The following is a 14238-nucleotide window of genomic DNA, read 5'->3' on the forward strand; positions in this document are numbered from 1 at the left end:
GAGAAATGTTCTGAAATGATGCAAAAACAAACAACAAAGTCTGAGTAACTCAGAAGTGGGATGGCAGAGGGCTTGGCTGACAACGCCTACTTAAGGTTAGGTTTGTTTTGTCGCAACTAAATCTGCCTCTCAGAATTGCTGCAGTAGTTAGCTCCACTGTTCAGGGTTCCAGTTTGCCTGACGTCACACCGGCCAGTGCCTAGCATGGACGCTCGTTATTGTAACCTCACAGACGGGAGTGTGAAGAATGGAAAGGTCCCCGTGGGTCTGGGCGGGCTCCCCGGGGGTGGCGGAGCTGGCGCGGCCTCCGCTTTTGGGGTCCAGACCCTGTGCTCGGCTTGGGGTCTCGGTTAGTTCTTAACGGGAGACTTCTAGCAGGCGGGACTCTTGTTATTGTTCTATTTCACAGGTTGGGACTTAGAGCCGTAAATAAGTGTTTGTTTTTTTGTTTTTTCCCCCCTTCCTGATCAGTTCCTACTAGTGACACGCTTCATCAAGCCTTCCCCACCGCCAGGTGGGTACGACCGGACGCCAAGGCCGCGGCCACTCTCGGCCGCTGGCATCTCGCGAGAGCCGCGGCGTCCTGCAGCCCGACTCGGACATGCGCACCGCGCTCGGGCCGCCGCCGCTGGATGGTTTTCTGTCAGTCTCGGAGCGCCGGCGCCTGGAGGAAGCCTTGCTTTCCGCGCAGATACCGAGATCTCGCGAGACTCGCCGCCTCGCCACCGCCTCCCTCCTCCGCCTCCTCGCGCCTGCGCAGATCTCTTCAAAGCAGAAGGTCGCGCTTGGAGGAAGTGGCTTGCTTTGGGTCCCGTGACCGGAGCGCCGTTACTACTTTTCTGAATCTCCCCTCGGCCGTTTGCCGAGACAGTCCGTCGCCAAGATGCCTCGAATTATGATCAAGGGAGGCGTGTGGAGAAACACCGAGGTGAGCCTCTTTTTCCCGCCGTCCGGTGCCCTCCGCCCCCTCCGGCGGCTGGTGCGCAGGCGCGCGCTCCGAGGCCGGGCGGCCGAGCGGGGTATCCTGCGGGGTGTGCGCCCTGCGGGCCGTGCGCCCTTCGGGCCGCTGCCCGGAGCCCCGCCGAGTGCGGCACGAGCGGCCCCCGGTACCTGGCAGCTGCGCCCCGAGCTCGCCGACGGGCACTCGTCAGGCCCCGGCGAGCGTTGGCTGCTTCGAGGACGCGCCCCCCAGCCCCCTGTCCCCGAGGTCCCCACTGTGTGGCAGGAGAACTGGGACATCCAGAAGACGTGATCTTCTGGGACCCTTCCTCCCTCAGCTCCTGCTCCCTCTCTGATGCTCGAAACTAAAGTTGGTGCGGCCGCAAGTTTGGTTTTGACTTCCCTGCAGAGGGAAGCGGCCGGTTCTAGGAGTCGGGGCAGGGAGGCATGGCCTGTGCGCCCTCCTGACAGATCCCAACGTCTGGCACTTAGTTTTTCCCGTCTCTCCCGCGCTTGCTGGGATAGAAGCCAGATGGGGCAGACTGCCGCAGCAATGTGGTGGATGGTGCCGTTGGTGAGCCAGAAGGGGAGCGGGGTAGGAAGGAGATTTCCTTGCCTGGTGTGTTCAGACTGCGTGCACCTCGCGAGGAAGTCAGAGCTCATCTTAGGTTTGCACGCTCCATGACTTTCTGCAGTTGTTCCTCCGTGCCTGGTTCAGAAACCCTGGGTGGTGTGAAGGGGGTCGTTGCTGGATCATCCCATGAGATGTGGCCAAGGGTGGCCATCTCATAACTTGTTGCTGGCCCTGACGTTTTGCAAGTGTCACTTCCTTGGGGATGAAGCTAGCAAGTTTTTTCTTTTCTCACAGCCTGAGGCTCCTGTGAGGGTTAAGTGAATTAATCCACTTGGGACCTTTAGAACAAGAGCATGGTGGCACTTTGAGCAAGTGCTAGCTGCTGTTTACCTCTGCAGACAGCTCTGCAGGTGGACCAGGTCTTGCTGTCCGTGGGACCCGGGCTGGTACCTGAAATAGGTTGTCTGCTATGTGTTTGCGGGTTGAATGTAGGAGAGTGGATAGCTGCAGTGTATCTATCCTTGGTTGGAAATGTGGTCACTGCGTGATGTTTCAGAGGGAACTAGGCTGCTTGAATCGGGCCAATTGACTTCTAAGTGAAAGACTACAGCATCAAGGGGATTCCTGTGCAGTGGTCAGATCTGCTAGCTGGAGAGTGGAGTGGGGTTAGCTCAAGTTCAGTGTGGAAGAGTGTAAAAGTGTAGGTGCCTTTATGTGTGCCTCTAGCATCCCCTGGCTTACCAGGCTGTGCTGGGATTGATACATTTCATGTTGGGATGGCAGCGCTGAGGAAATGGTATTGGGAGTCTGGAGATAGTTGGCTGGCCAGTGGGGGAGAAATATTTGATTTTCAGGTTAGACCTGAGTTGTGGATTCTTGGGTCATAGTGGGGTGGAAGGAAAAGCTGTGCTTAAATTGGAAGTAGGACGTGTGGACTGGAGAATGGTTTCATCTAATCCCAGCTTGCTTCTGGAATTCTCAATATGTCCAATTTAATTCTCTTGCTCCAAGTACACAAGACCTGGTGCAAGGTAGGTGTTCAGAAAGTGTGTTTTGAATTAATGTGTAAATGATTGAGCTGCAGCTGCTTGAAGAAAAGTGACAGCCATATTTTGGAGAATATTTTTTGATGATCTGTCCCGAGTAGGGTTTTTCAGCTGAGGCTGTTCCCACTTCCATTTTGTTCGGTATATGTTTAAGGGAAAGGTAAAATGTGTTAAGGGGGGCCTGGTGCTCTAGTGTAGTGGTTAAAGTCCTTGCCTTGAATGCGCCAGGATCCCATATGCTTGCCAGCTCTAATCGTGGCAGCCCTGCTTCCCATCCAGCTCCCTGCTTGTGGCCTGGGAAAGCGGTTGAGGACGGCCCAAAGCCTTGGGACCCTGCACCCGCGTGGGAGACCCAGAAGAGGCTCCTGGCTCCTGGCTCCTGGCTTTGGATTGGTACATACCGGCTGTTGCGGCTGTTTGGGGAGTGAATCATTAGACGAAGGATCTTCCTCTGTCTCTCCTCCTCTCTGTATATCTGCCTTTCCAATAAAAATAAGTAAATCTTCAAAAAAAATGTGTTAAGGGATTTCCTAATTTATTGCATTTAACTTGTTGCTTGCTGATTATCATTATGGTCAATGAGGTTTTTTTTTTTTTAGTTTAAAAAATTTTTCATTTCTTTGACATTATTTGAAATATTTTAAAGATTTTTAGATTTAAAGGTTAAAGATTTTTGTGCTTGGGCTGCAGAGTGATGGGGGCGGCAGAAGTTAGCTTCTGTTTGCTGACTTGTTCCTCACATGGCTTTACTTGTGCTAGGAACTCCATTTGAGTCTCCTTCCTAGGTGGCGGCAGGTGCCCACACTCCAGAGCTGCCTCCACTGTGCTCCTGGTGCATTTGTCAGCTGGATTAGAAACAGAGCACTTGGCAGTAGGACAGGCACTCGGAAATACAGGATGCCAGGCTCTCAAATAGCAGCTTAATCTGTTGTGTCACAGTACTTATTTATGTCTTTGAAAAGTGGAATGACATAGAATGGTCTTCCATTCTCTGGTTCCCTTCAAATGGCTGTTAACCAAGATTGGGCCAGCCTGAAACCAGGAGCCAGGAACTCCATCCAGGTCTCCCATGTGAGTGATAGGCACTCAGTACTTAAGCCTTTGTCCATTGTTTTCCCAGGCTCTTTAGCAAGAAGCTGGAGTGGAAGTGGAGCAGCCAGGATTTAAATCAGCATTCCAGTGCAAGACAATGTGGGATGGAGGGGAGACAAATGGGTCTTTAACCTGGTGTGCCACAGTGTCAGGCCCGGTTCATTATTCTTTCACTTGAAAGACAAATCATGAGCTCTCATTTGCTGATCACTTCCCCAGATGCCCACAGGGTCTTGGGCTGGGCAAGGGCCAGGATCAGGAGATGGCATGCTGTGCAGGTTTCCCATGTGTTTGACTGGAACTGAGTTAACTTGAACTATCGCTACTGCCTCCTGGGTCTGCATTGGTGGGAAAACAGAGCCAGGGGCCAGAGTGGGACTTGAACCCAGATACTCAGATGGGGAATGCATCTTAACTGCTAGGCTAAACACCTGTGCTTTTGAAAAAACCGAGTGTGTATGTCTATTCCTCCAGCAACCCTTTGAGAGTTCATTTAAATTTTGTTTTTGCTCACTTGAAATATTTTGATGGAATGTGCTTTTTTTTTTTTTTTTTTTTTTCTTTTAGGATGAAATACTGAAAGCAGCGGTAATGAAATATGGGAAAAACCAATGGTCTAGGATTGCCTCACTGCTGCATAGAAAATCAGCAAAGCAGTGCAAAGCCAGATGGTATGTGCCAGAGAAAAAGTGGGGGATAATTACCTTTATGATGCGAGGATGTGTTCATTCTTCGAAATATACCAAAGGAAACAGACATTGTGCTGGAGCAGAGTGTGGAAATCTGAATTTTTGATGTCACTGCTTCTGGTGTGATGGTCTGTTCTCCCTAGCAGGCCCATGTTTGCTCCCAGTTGGAGATGATAACACTTGGCTCTGACTGGCGAAGATATGAGGCCCCATCTAAATGAGTTGATGTATTTGAGAGTGTTTTGTAAGTATAAAATCTGTTAGGGACAGATGGGCCTCACTTATAAATAAGTAGTGTTTCAAAAGTTTATAAAAATATGTTTTTAAATGATAAAGAATGGTTAATTTTCTAGGCAAGCATATAGTAGTTGTTTTTTTATAGCAGGGTTGAAAAAATGTATTTGCTACTCTAAACCATGACATAAGCCGACAGTATACCTATGGTGTCACATTTTAAGTCAGAGGACACATTAAAGTATTTACATGTATTCTTGGCATGAGTGATTTGGTCTCAGCCCCAACCCATCGGTGCTCTGGGCATACTCGGTTGTAAAGAGTGACCTGATTTTTCAGACCTCAGTATAGGGCTAAAGAGCAGAATGCAGGGTTTGGACTTCAAAAGGAAGATGGTTCCCATGCTGAAGAAGGGCTTCTAACTTGCTTCTTTTACTGGCACTTAACACCAGGCCAGTGTTTGATAGTATTCACAATATGCTTGCCAACTTCTCATCCAGCTGAGTAGACTGACTAGAAAAGATGGTTTGAATGGGGCTTTAAGAAAGATAATGGATGTTTACTTAAGTTAAAAGTAAAAATAAATGTTAGTTTAGAAAGAAGACGTGATTGTTTCAGTTAAGTTCTTAAAGCATTGCTAGTTTTACATAATTAAAATATAGTAGACTAGAGAGATGGCCCTCTTGGGTAATGTAAGGTTAACCAAGCAGTGAATATTCTGTTGTCACAGAGAATAGCTGCAGTAATTGAAGGATGAGAGTATGTATTTTTCAGACTTTTTTTCAGACATATTTGTGCTAGTGAGTGGTTAGAGTATGAAATGATATCTTTTTAATAGGTATGAGTGGCTAGATCCAAGCATTAAGAAAACGGAATGGTCCAGAGAAGAAGAGGAAAAACTCCTACACTTGGCTAAGTTGATGCCAACTCAGTGGAGGACCATTGCTCCAATCATCGGAAGAACCGCGGCCCAGTGCTTAGAACATTACGAATTTCTCCTGTAAGTGAACCTTCAGAAGTGATGAGAAATATGTGTGTGTTCTGAGTGAGATTCAACAAGCCTTTAGCATTTCCTGTCTTTAAGTTTTTAATTGTGGGTATAAATAAAGACCAAAGATCCAAAGTGTATTCCAAATCTCATATGGTAGGTCAGAATTATGTCTTCTGTTACATACATTTTGAAAGAATTAAAAAAATATATAGATACTATGTGTTCATAGAAAATCTGGGAAAGCTGAGTACTGGGTGAAGCATTTTGATTCTTAGGACGTTTTTTATTGGCATGATGTGCTGTATTTGTGTTTAAGAGACTTACAGAGAATTGAAACACTTCAGTAGAGAATGTTAATTTCAGATGAGGCAAGACTATAAATGCTTTATTTTGTAAATATCCAGTGGGGATATTTTTGGGGAAAAAAAAAAAACAGAGCAAGGAAGGCCAGTAATATAATATGAAATAATACAATTTTGTAGCTGATTCAATCTGAGCTTTCTTCTAGGGATAAAACTGCTCAAAGAGACAATGAAGAAGAAACAACAGATGACCCACGGAAACTTAAACCCGGAGAAATAGACCCAAATCCAGAAACAAAACCAGCACGACCTGATCCAATTGATATGGATGAGGGTAAGGATGTGCTTGGGAGGAGTTTGTTTTATTGGTACCTATAAACTTAGCAGGCCTATTTTTAATTTTTCAGCTCACTTTTGAATCCTGACTTTTTATTTATAGTCCAGATTCTATCAGCAGTTCTTACTTTAAGTATCTTTCGGTGTGGGTCCAATTTTCCTATTGTAGATGACCAGCTGTTTTGAACACTGCTCCTTTATCTTTTGCTTCTTTAAATGCTTAATAAATTAAGCAATGTAATGCCACTGGGCGTGTTTCCCAGAAGCTAGAGTTAGCCCTTGAGTTTCCTGATCATCATTCCCCTTCCACAGAGAGGCAACAATTCAGGAGTTTGGCCCTCAGTCCTCCTATTAACTACTTGTTTGACTTTAGGCAGGTCATTTAACCTCTGAGATGGCAACCCTGCAGGATTGTGATGGAGACTTAATGATGATTCGATGAGGCATTCAATCAAGAATCAGAGAAATTGGATTTTAGACCCATGCCTGCCACTTATTAGCTATTTGACCTTAGGCAAGTCACAATATTTCTGAGCTTTGATACCTTTTCCTGTCAACTGGACAATGATACCTGCTTTTCCTTGTGTGGTTGAAGAGAACACTAAATGGATATTGAGAGGTTATTTTGTTTGTTTTTGTTGGAAAGCCAGATAAACAGAGAGAAGGAGAGACAGAAAGATCTTCCGTCTGCTATTCACTTCCCAGATGAATGCAGTGGTTGGAGCTGGGCTGATCTGAAGCCAGCGGACAAGAGGTTCTTCTGGGTCTCTCACGTGGGTACAGGATCACAAGGACCTGGATCATCTTCTACTACTTTCCCAGTCCATAATCAGGGAGCTGGATGTGAAGTGGAGCAACTGCGACATGAGTGGGCACCCATATGGGATGCTGATACTTGTGGGTAGAGGATTATCCAATTGAAGCAATGTGTTGACACTGGCTATTTTTTTTTTTTTTTAATTTTTGTGTGTGTATCGTTTGGATATTGAGTTTTTTTTTTTTTTTAAGATTTATTTTTATTATTTTTTCATTGGAAAGGCGGATATACAGAGAGGAGAGACAGAGAGGAAGATCTTCCGTCCGATGATTCACTCCCCAAGTGAGTGCAACGGGCCGATACTATGCCGATCCGAAGCCAGGAGCCTCCTCCAGGTCTCCCACGCGGGTGCAGGTTCCCAAAGCTTTGGGCCGTCCTCGACTGCTTTCCCAGGCCACAGGCAGGGAGCTGGAAGGGAAGCGGGGCTGCCGGGATTAGAACCGGTGCCCATATGGGATCCTGGGCGTGCAAGGCGAGGACCTTTAACCACTGCGCCACCGCGCTGGGCCCGATATTGAGTTTTTAAAAAAACTTTGAAGCTCCGGCCGTTGCGCCTGCTGAGGGAGTGAATCAATGGACGGAAGATCTTCCTCTCTGTCTCTTCTCTCTGTGTATCTGATTTGCAATAAAAATAAATCTTTAAAAAAAAAACTTTTTTTTAAGATTTTTTTATTTGAAAGGCAGAATTAGAGAGAGGGGGGCCACGCACAGAGATCTTGTGTCTTTTGGCTCTTTCCAGATGGCTGTAGTGGTTAGAGCTGAGCCTGGCCAAAGCCAGGAGTTTCGTCCAGGTTTCCCTTCTGGATGTAGGGACCCAGACACTTGGGCCATCTTCAGCTGCTTTTCTCAAGCAATTAACAGGGAGTTGGATTAAAAGTGGAGCAGCAGGATGCTGGCATTTCAGGCCATGACTCCCTACTTTGCTACAACACAGACCTCTTGTGGAACTTTCCAAAATGCCAATACCTAGGCCCACACTACAGATAGTGACTCATTCTGTCTGGAGGTGAGAAGGGGGTTGTGGTAGAGATGAGATGTAAGGAAGGCCGGTGTTTTAGAATCTGGGTCATTTTAAGATTTATGTGATTTCATTGGACAGCCTTGTATAGGAATTGGTCTTAGGCATTAGGAATAGCATTTATTATCCTGGAGAGATGTGGAAAATATGCTGGAGGAAATATTCATGCGAAAAGATTTTCTAATGAAAATGAGCAGTTCTGCATAGTTTCTATGTGTCATAATTTGTACTGTACCACTTAGTTGGTAATGGTGGAGGTTACAGTGATTAGGGCTGCCATGTACTAAATACTTGCTATGTGGTTTATGTATTTCATTGTACTGAGTGCTTCTCAACATCTTTGAGAAGTAGTAATTGTTATTCCAGTCTTGGAGGGGAGCATGCTCAGGAAGTAAGATCACATAGCTAGCAGATGGTGGGCCTGATTTTTAGCCTGTTCTCTGGGTTCAAACCTTAGGCTATTTGTATTACGCTATTCTATGTAATGAGTATATTTAAGAAATAGGGTACATCTGTTACATGCATGGTGTTGGAGAACTCAGGTTTTCTTCTCTTTATTTTTGCAGATGAACTTGAGATGCTTTCTGAAGCCAGAGCTCGTCTAGCTAATACTCAGGGAAAGAAGGCCAAGAGGAAAGCCAGAGAGAAACAGTTGGAAGAAGCAAGGTATGATTGTCTCCATCCATGTTTCAACATTAGTTTATGTGTCTAAGGGCCAAGAAAACTGTGCTTTATGAGCCAAACCTCTTGGTGAATAATAACTGGAAGGATTCAATTTCTGTTTGGTAATATTTCTTAGCTTCCTCGTTACTCTGAAAATGCTGCTTAGAACAAACACTTCTTCACTTGATCCTGGCCAAAAGGCCAAGAAGTGATAGAACAACTTTTTCTTTTTTTTTTGAGATTTATTTATTTTTATTGGAAAGGCAGATATAAAGAGAGAGAGAGACAGACAGAGAGGAAGATCTTCTGTCCGATGGTTTGCTCCCCAATTGGCCATAATAGCCGGTACTGCACCAATCTGAAGCCAGGAGCCAGGAGCTTCTTCTGGGTCTCCCTCATGGGTGCAGGGTCCCAAAGCTTTGGGCCGTCCTCAACTGCTTTCCCAGGCCACAAGCAGGGAGCTGGATGGGAAGTGGGGCTGCCAGGAGTAGAACCAGCAACCATATGGGATCCCAGCGTGTGCAAGGTGATGACTCTAGCCTCTAGGCTACTGCGCTGGGCCCTAAACTATTTTTTAAGCATTTATTTATTTTTATTTGAAAGGCAGTTTTACAGAAAGAAGTGGAGGCAGAACGGGAAAGATCCTCCATTCGTTGGTTCACTCCCCCAAATGGCTGCAATGGCTGGAGCTGAGCTAATCTGGAGCCAGGAGTGTCTTCTGGGTCTCCCACACAGATGCATGGTCTCTAGGCTTTGGGCCATCTTTTACTGCCTTCTCAGGCCATAAGCAGGGAGCTGGATTGGAAGTGGAGCAGTCAGGATATGAACTGGTGCTCATATGGGATGCCAGCATGTGAAGTTGTGAGGATTAGCCTGTTAAGTTGTGTTGTATATTCATCTTGGGTAGATGTGATGTACAGTGCAGGGTTATTTACTTAAAGGGATTGTTTAATTATAGATATGTTTTGTAACTCAAAGCATTTTTGTTGATGATTTTTTTTAAGGTTAAAAAATTATGGGTTGCTGGCTTTGCTGGCATGCCACGGTGCCAGCCCCCAAAACAGACTTACTTGTTTATTTGTTTATTTGAAAGGAATGTGGGGTGCAGTGGGGAAAAAGAGGAGAGTGAGAGAGCTTCATTTTCTGGTTCACGCACCAAATGGCTGCAATGATCAGGGCTGAACTGAACCAAAGCTAGGTGCCAGACATTTTATTCAGGTCTTCAGATGGGCGTCAGGGATCCCAGAAATTGGGCTGTCTTCTGCTGCTCCCCAGGCACAGTAGCAGTGAGGCGTATCAGATGTGGAGCAGTGAAAATGCAAACCAGCACTCTGATATGGGATGCTGGCATTGCACGAGGTAGCTTAGTTTGCTGCACCACAACATTGGCCCCAGCAAACATGTTTTGAGTTCCATTTTGCCTTTGACTCTTCTTGAAGTACTTCCTGTTGATTGTTAGGTATGTGTTTGATTATTTGAAAGAGTGACAGGAGTTTGGGGATAGAACAAGGTCTACTACCTACTGATTCTTCGAATGCCCACAGCAGCTATTGTCAGGCCAGGTTGGATCCAGGAGCAAGGAGTTCCACCCAGGTCTCCCACATGGGTGGCAGGGTACGTCTCCTACTTTCTAGACTCATTAGAATGGAAGCAGAATTGAGACTTAAAGCCAGGCACTGTGGGGTGGGATGTGATCATCCTAATCTACAGTTAACCCACTACATCTCAACACCCACTCCTGTGTGGAATTTTTGTATGTTGCTCTGTAAACTCTGCACAGCACGTCTTGGGCCTCTTTACGTGCCAGTTAGAACAGATTTAATGCCTTTCTTAAGGATGTATTAGTGGCTGCTGCATAGTATCTAATCTTATACCTCTTGAGTGAACCTATTTATTACTGATGGAGCAAGTGTTTAGCACAGTGATTGACTCTTGGTACACCTGCATCTCATATTGAAGTGCCTTGATTGGCGGGTGATGCCTCATGCACTTGGGTGTCTGGCACCTGCGTAGACTACTGGCTTCATCCACAGCTGTGGCAGGCATTTGGTGGAGTGAACCAGTAAGCAGACTTGTGTCCGTTTCTTTCTTTTTTCCTTCCAAATAAAAATAAATAAGAAATTTAGAATTCCTACTGATGTATGTTTAGATTGTGTTGATTTATCTGTGAAAGGAAGGGTGCTAGATGTCTTGTAGTTAGGTCATTTTCTTGTGTTCCTGTTTCTTTCTTTAGGTTAAACCTTGATGAATGGTATTACTAGCTTAAAAAAGATAATCCATGAAAAACTTTAGGTTTCTAAGATGTAGTTCCAAATTCTCTTTGGGAAACTATACCAATTTATGTTCCTGTCATCAGTGCAGAAGACTGTGTCCTTCTGTGCCTTTGCCATTAAAAAAGCCAAAAAGTATATAGTGTTAATTAGAAATGCATAAATGGTTTTTGTTAATTAAATTTGTGGTTCTTTAATCTTTATTTAAATAAAGCTTTTGTCATTTAGTTTGCATTTTTTGGGAGCTATTTATTTCCCTTTGCTCTTTGCTTGGAGGGCATTTTTTTTTTTTTGATTTATTTTTATTGGAAAGGCTGATATACAGAGAGGAGAGACAGAGAGGAAGATCTTCCGTCCAATGATTCACTCCCTAAGTGAGCGCAACGGCCAATGCTATGCCGATCCGAAGCCAGGAGCCTCTTCCGGGTCTCCCACGCGGGTGCAGGGTCCCAAAGCTTTGGGCCGTCCTCGACTGCTTTCCCAGGCCATAGGCAGGGAGCTGGATGGGAAGTGGGGCCGCCGGGATTAGAACCGGCGCCCGTATGGGATCCCGAGCGTGCAAGGTGAGGAGGACCTTAACCACTGCGCCATTGCGCTGGGCCCATTGGAGGGCATTTTTTAAAAAAGATTTATTTATTTTTATTGGAAAGTCAGATATACAGAGAGGAAGGTCCTCTATCTGTGGTGTGAGATGTGGTCACTCCCCGAATGGCCGCAGTGGTCGGAGCTGAGCCAATCTGAAGCCAATCTTCCAGGTCTCCCACACAGGTGCACGGTCCCAAGGCTTTGGGCTGTCCTTGACTGCTTTTCCAGCCCATAGGCAAGGATGGGAAGCAGGGCTGCTAGGATATAAACTGGCACCGATATGGGATCCCAGCTCCTGCAAGTCGAGGACTCCAGCCACCGGGCTACATCATCAGGCCCGTTTGGAGGGCAGAGACTGACAGAGCTCTCATTGGCTGGTTCTTTCCCCAGCCTCCTGCCGTGACCGAGGCTGGGCCAGGCTGCTACTGGGAGGCAGGAATCTAATCCAGGCCTCCAGTTCGGTGGCATGGTCCCAATTACTTGGGTCATCATCTGCTGCCTCCTAGGGTGAAAATTAGCAGACAGCCAGAATTAGGAACAAAACTGGGTCTTGAACCCAGCTATCCTAATATGGATTAGATGTAAGTATCCCAAGCCAGTGTTTTTTTTTGGGGTGTGGGTAAGATATATTTTTCATTTATTTGAAAGGCAGAATGATGGGAAGAGAGAGGCAGAGATCTTCCATCCTTTGATTCACTGCCAAAGTGACTGCATCAGCTGAATCTGGTGGCTGAAGAACCCAGAACTTTTTCACCCGTGTTGGTGCTGGGGTCTAAGTGCGTGCACCATCCCCTGCTGTGTTCCCAGGCACATTAGTGGGAAGCTGGTTTGGAAGCAAGGAATTGGAACTCAAACCAGCACTCAAATGTGGGGTGCTTGCAAGCAAATGTTGGCATAACTGCTGTACCACAGTGCTGTAACCCGCCAGCCAGCATTGTACCTTTCCAAACACCTGCACTACAGCGCATGAAAAACAAGCAACTTTTCATGGACTTTTAGCATTCCTAATATTGTCTTTTAATTTTCATTTAGGACTTTTTTGTAGTGCTATAGAGTTATTTATTTATTTTTATTTTTTATTTTTTTTTAGAGTTATAGAATTTAAATTTCACAGCTGCTAGTCTAATCCTTGACATTTATTTAAATTACACTTAGTAAGCATATTCTTATCTAGAGATAAGTTTTATCATCGTTCCTTTTGATTTTTCTTTTTGTATTTTGTATATGCCTACGTTGTATACCTTTAAAACTAGAATTTATTCTGGAATGGTGTGAGCTGAGGAGTTAAAGAAATCCTTCTGTCTGAAGTGACCAGATGGTTTCTGAATGTTAGTGAATCCTCCCTGACCCGTGTGACCTTGTGTTCTTGTTCAGGCGTCTTGCTGCCCTCCAAAAAAGGAGAGAACTGCGAGCAGCTGGCATAGAAATTCAGAAGAAAAGAAAGAAGAAGAGAGGAGTTGATTATAACGCTGAAATCCCATTTGAAAAAAAGCCTGCACTTGGTTTTTATGACACTTCTGAGGAGAACTACCAGGCTCTTGATGCAGATTTCAGGAAGCTGAGGCAACAGGATCTGGACGGAGAGCTGAGATCGTAAGCTGCTGTTCTGACATGGGAGGTGGAAAGATAGAGATTCTGTGAAGGACCACCTGATATCTTTATTGGAGCCAGAAGTTTGTTCTTTAGCAGAGGGTGGCCTTCGTGTACTTTTACTGTGGGTTCACCTTTCTGAGAAAACTAGTGACCTTGGCTGTCATGTTTTTAGCCCTATATGCTGTTTCTGGCTCTTGAATTGTAGTGTTTGGTTCTGAGTGGACTATTCCCTTACTGAGTCACATTTTATCACATATGTATGTTTTGAACAGATAGCTGTTTTACTAAGAACCTGAAGGAATCTGTTGTCAGAATCAAGTGATTTCTTTCGTGCGGTGGGGAGAGGATCATTTCTGGTGAAAAATTTTATCCTGTTTTTAATCAAAGTTAAATGGAAAAAAATTACCAGTGCGTTCTTGAATATTTTCATTTGATTGGGATAGATAAGCATGTTTATAAATTTTTTTATCTTAGAAGTTTTTTTTAATGTTTTATTTGTTTGAAAATAAGAGCCCTAGAAAGGGAGGGGGAGCGAAGAGGAAGGAAGAGAGGAAAAAAAGAGAGCGGTCTTTATCCACTAGTTCATTCATTACATGGCCGCACCAGCCCGTGTGTCAGGCTGAAGCCAGGAGCCAGGAGCTTCTTCTAGGTCTCACGTGGCTGCAGGGGCCATCCTTCACTGCTTTCTTAGGTCATTAGCAGGAGCTGGATCTAAAAGTAGAGCAGCTGGGACTCAAGCTGGCACTCATATATGATGTTGGCACTGCAGGCAGCAGCTTAACTAGGTATGCCCCAGTGCTGGCCCTGAGGATTTTTCGTATTGTCAGAGGCTTTTAGGGTTTCTTTAAAACTTGTATGTGAATATTATGGGGTAAGCATTTTATGATCATCAAGGAGTTTTTTAGCTTTCTATTTGCTTGATGCCTTTGCATGTCTATTGACATGAAGTGTTGCTAGCCAAACATGTGTTAGTCACTGTAAATTAGGATTTTCTGGAATCTGCTCCCTTGTATTTATTTGTCAAATCACGATCTTGCTTTAGATATGTTGGAGAGGAAAGTGAGTTATTTGGAAGTAATAGACTGGGTA

General features: G+C 45.2%; 1 protein-coding gene across 2 annotated transcripts in view; it reads left to right on the forward strand.

The window, feature by feature from the left end:
- The first annotated feature begins 731 nt into the window (after window positions 1–731).
- CDC5L (cell division cycle 5 like) overlaps window positions 732–14238 on the forward strand; it is a 53401-nt gene continuing 39894 nt past the window's right edge. The window contains exons 1-6 of one of the 2 annotated variants that reach the window (XM_040983474.1): window positions 732–928; window positions 4219–4322; window positions 5413–5574; window positions 6074–6201; window positions 8605–8704; window positions 12931–13149. In XM_040983474.1, the coding sequence (XP_040839408.1) occupies window positions 884–928; window positions 4219–4322; window positions 5413–5574; window positions 6074–6201; window positions 8605–8704; window positions 12931–13149 (758 nt within the window). In that variant the 5' untranslated portion in view covers window positions 732–883. Of the gene's footprint in view, window positions 929–4218; window positions 4323–5412; window positions 5575–6073; window positions 6202–6576; window positions 6718–8604; window positions 8705–12930; window positions 13150–14238 lie in introns of those variants that run through there. The other variant, XM_040983475.1, reaches the window with a different exon arrangement.

The sequence above is a fragment of the Ochotona curzoniae genome, unplaced genomic scaffold, assembly GCF_017591425.1.
Source record: "Ochotona curzoniae isolate NIBS_2020 unplaced genomic scaffold, NIBS_Ocur_1.0 contig_3819, whole genome shotgun sequence".
Classification (NCBI taxonomy): domain Eukaryota; kingdom Metazoa; phylum Chordata; class Mammalia; order Lagomorpha; family Ochotonidae; genus Ochotona; species Ochotona curzoniae.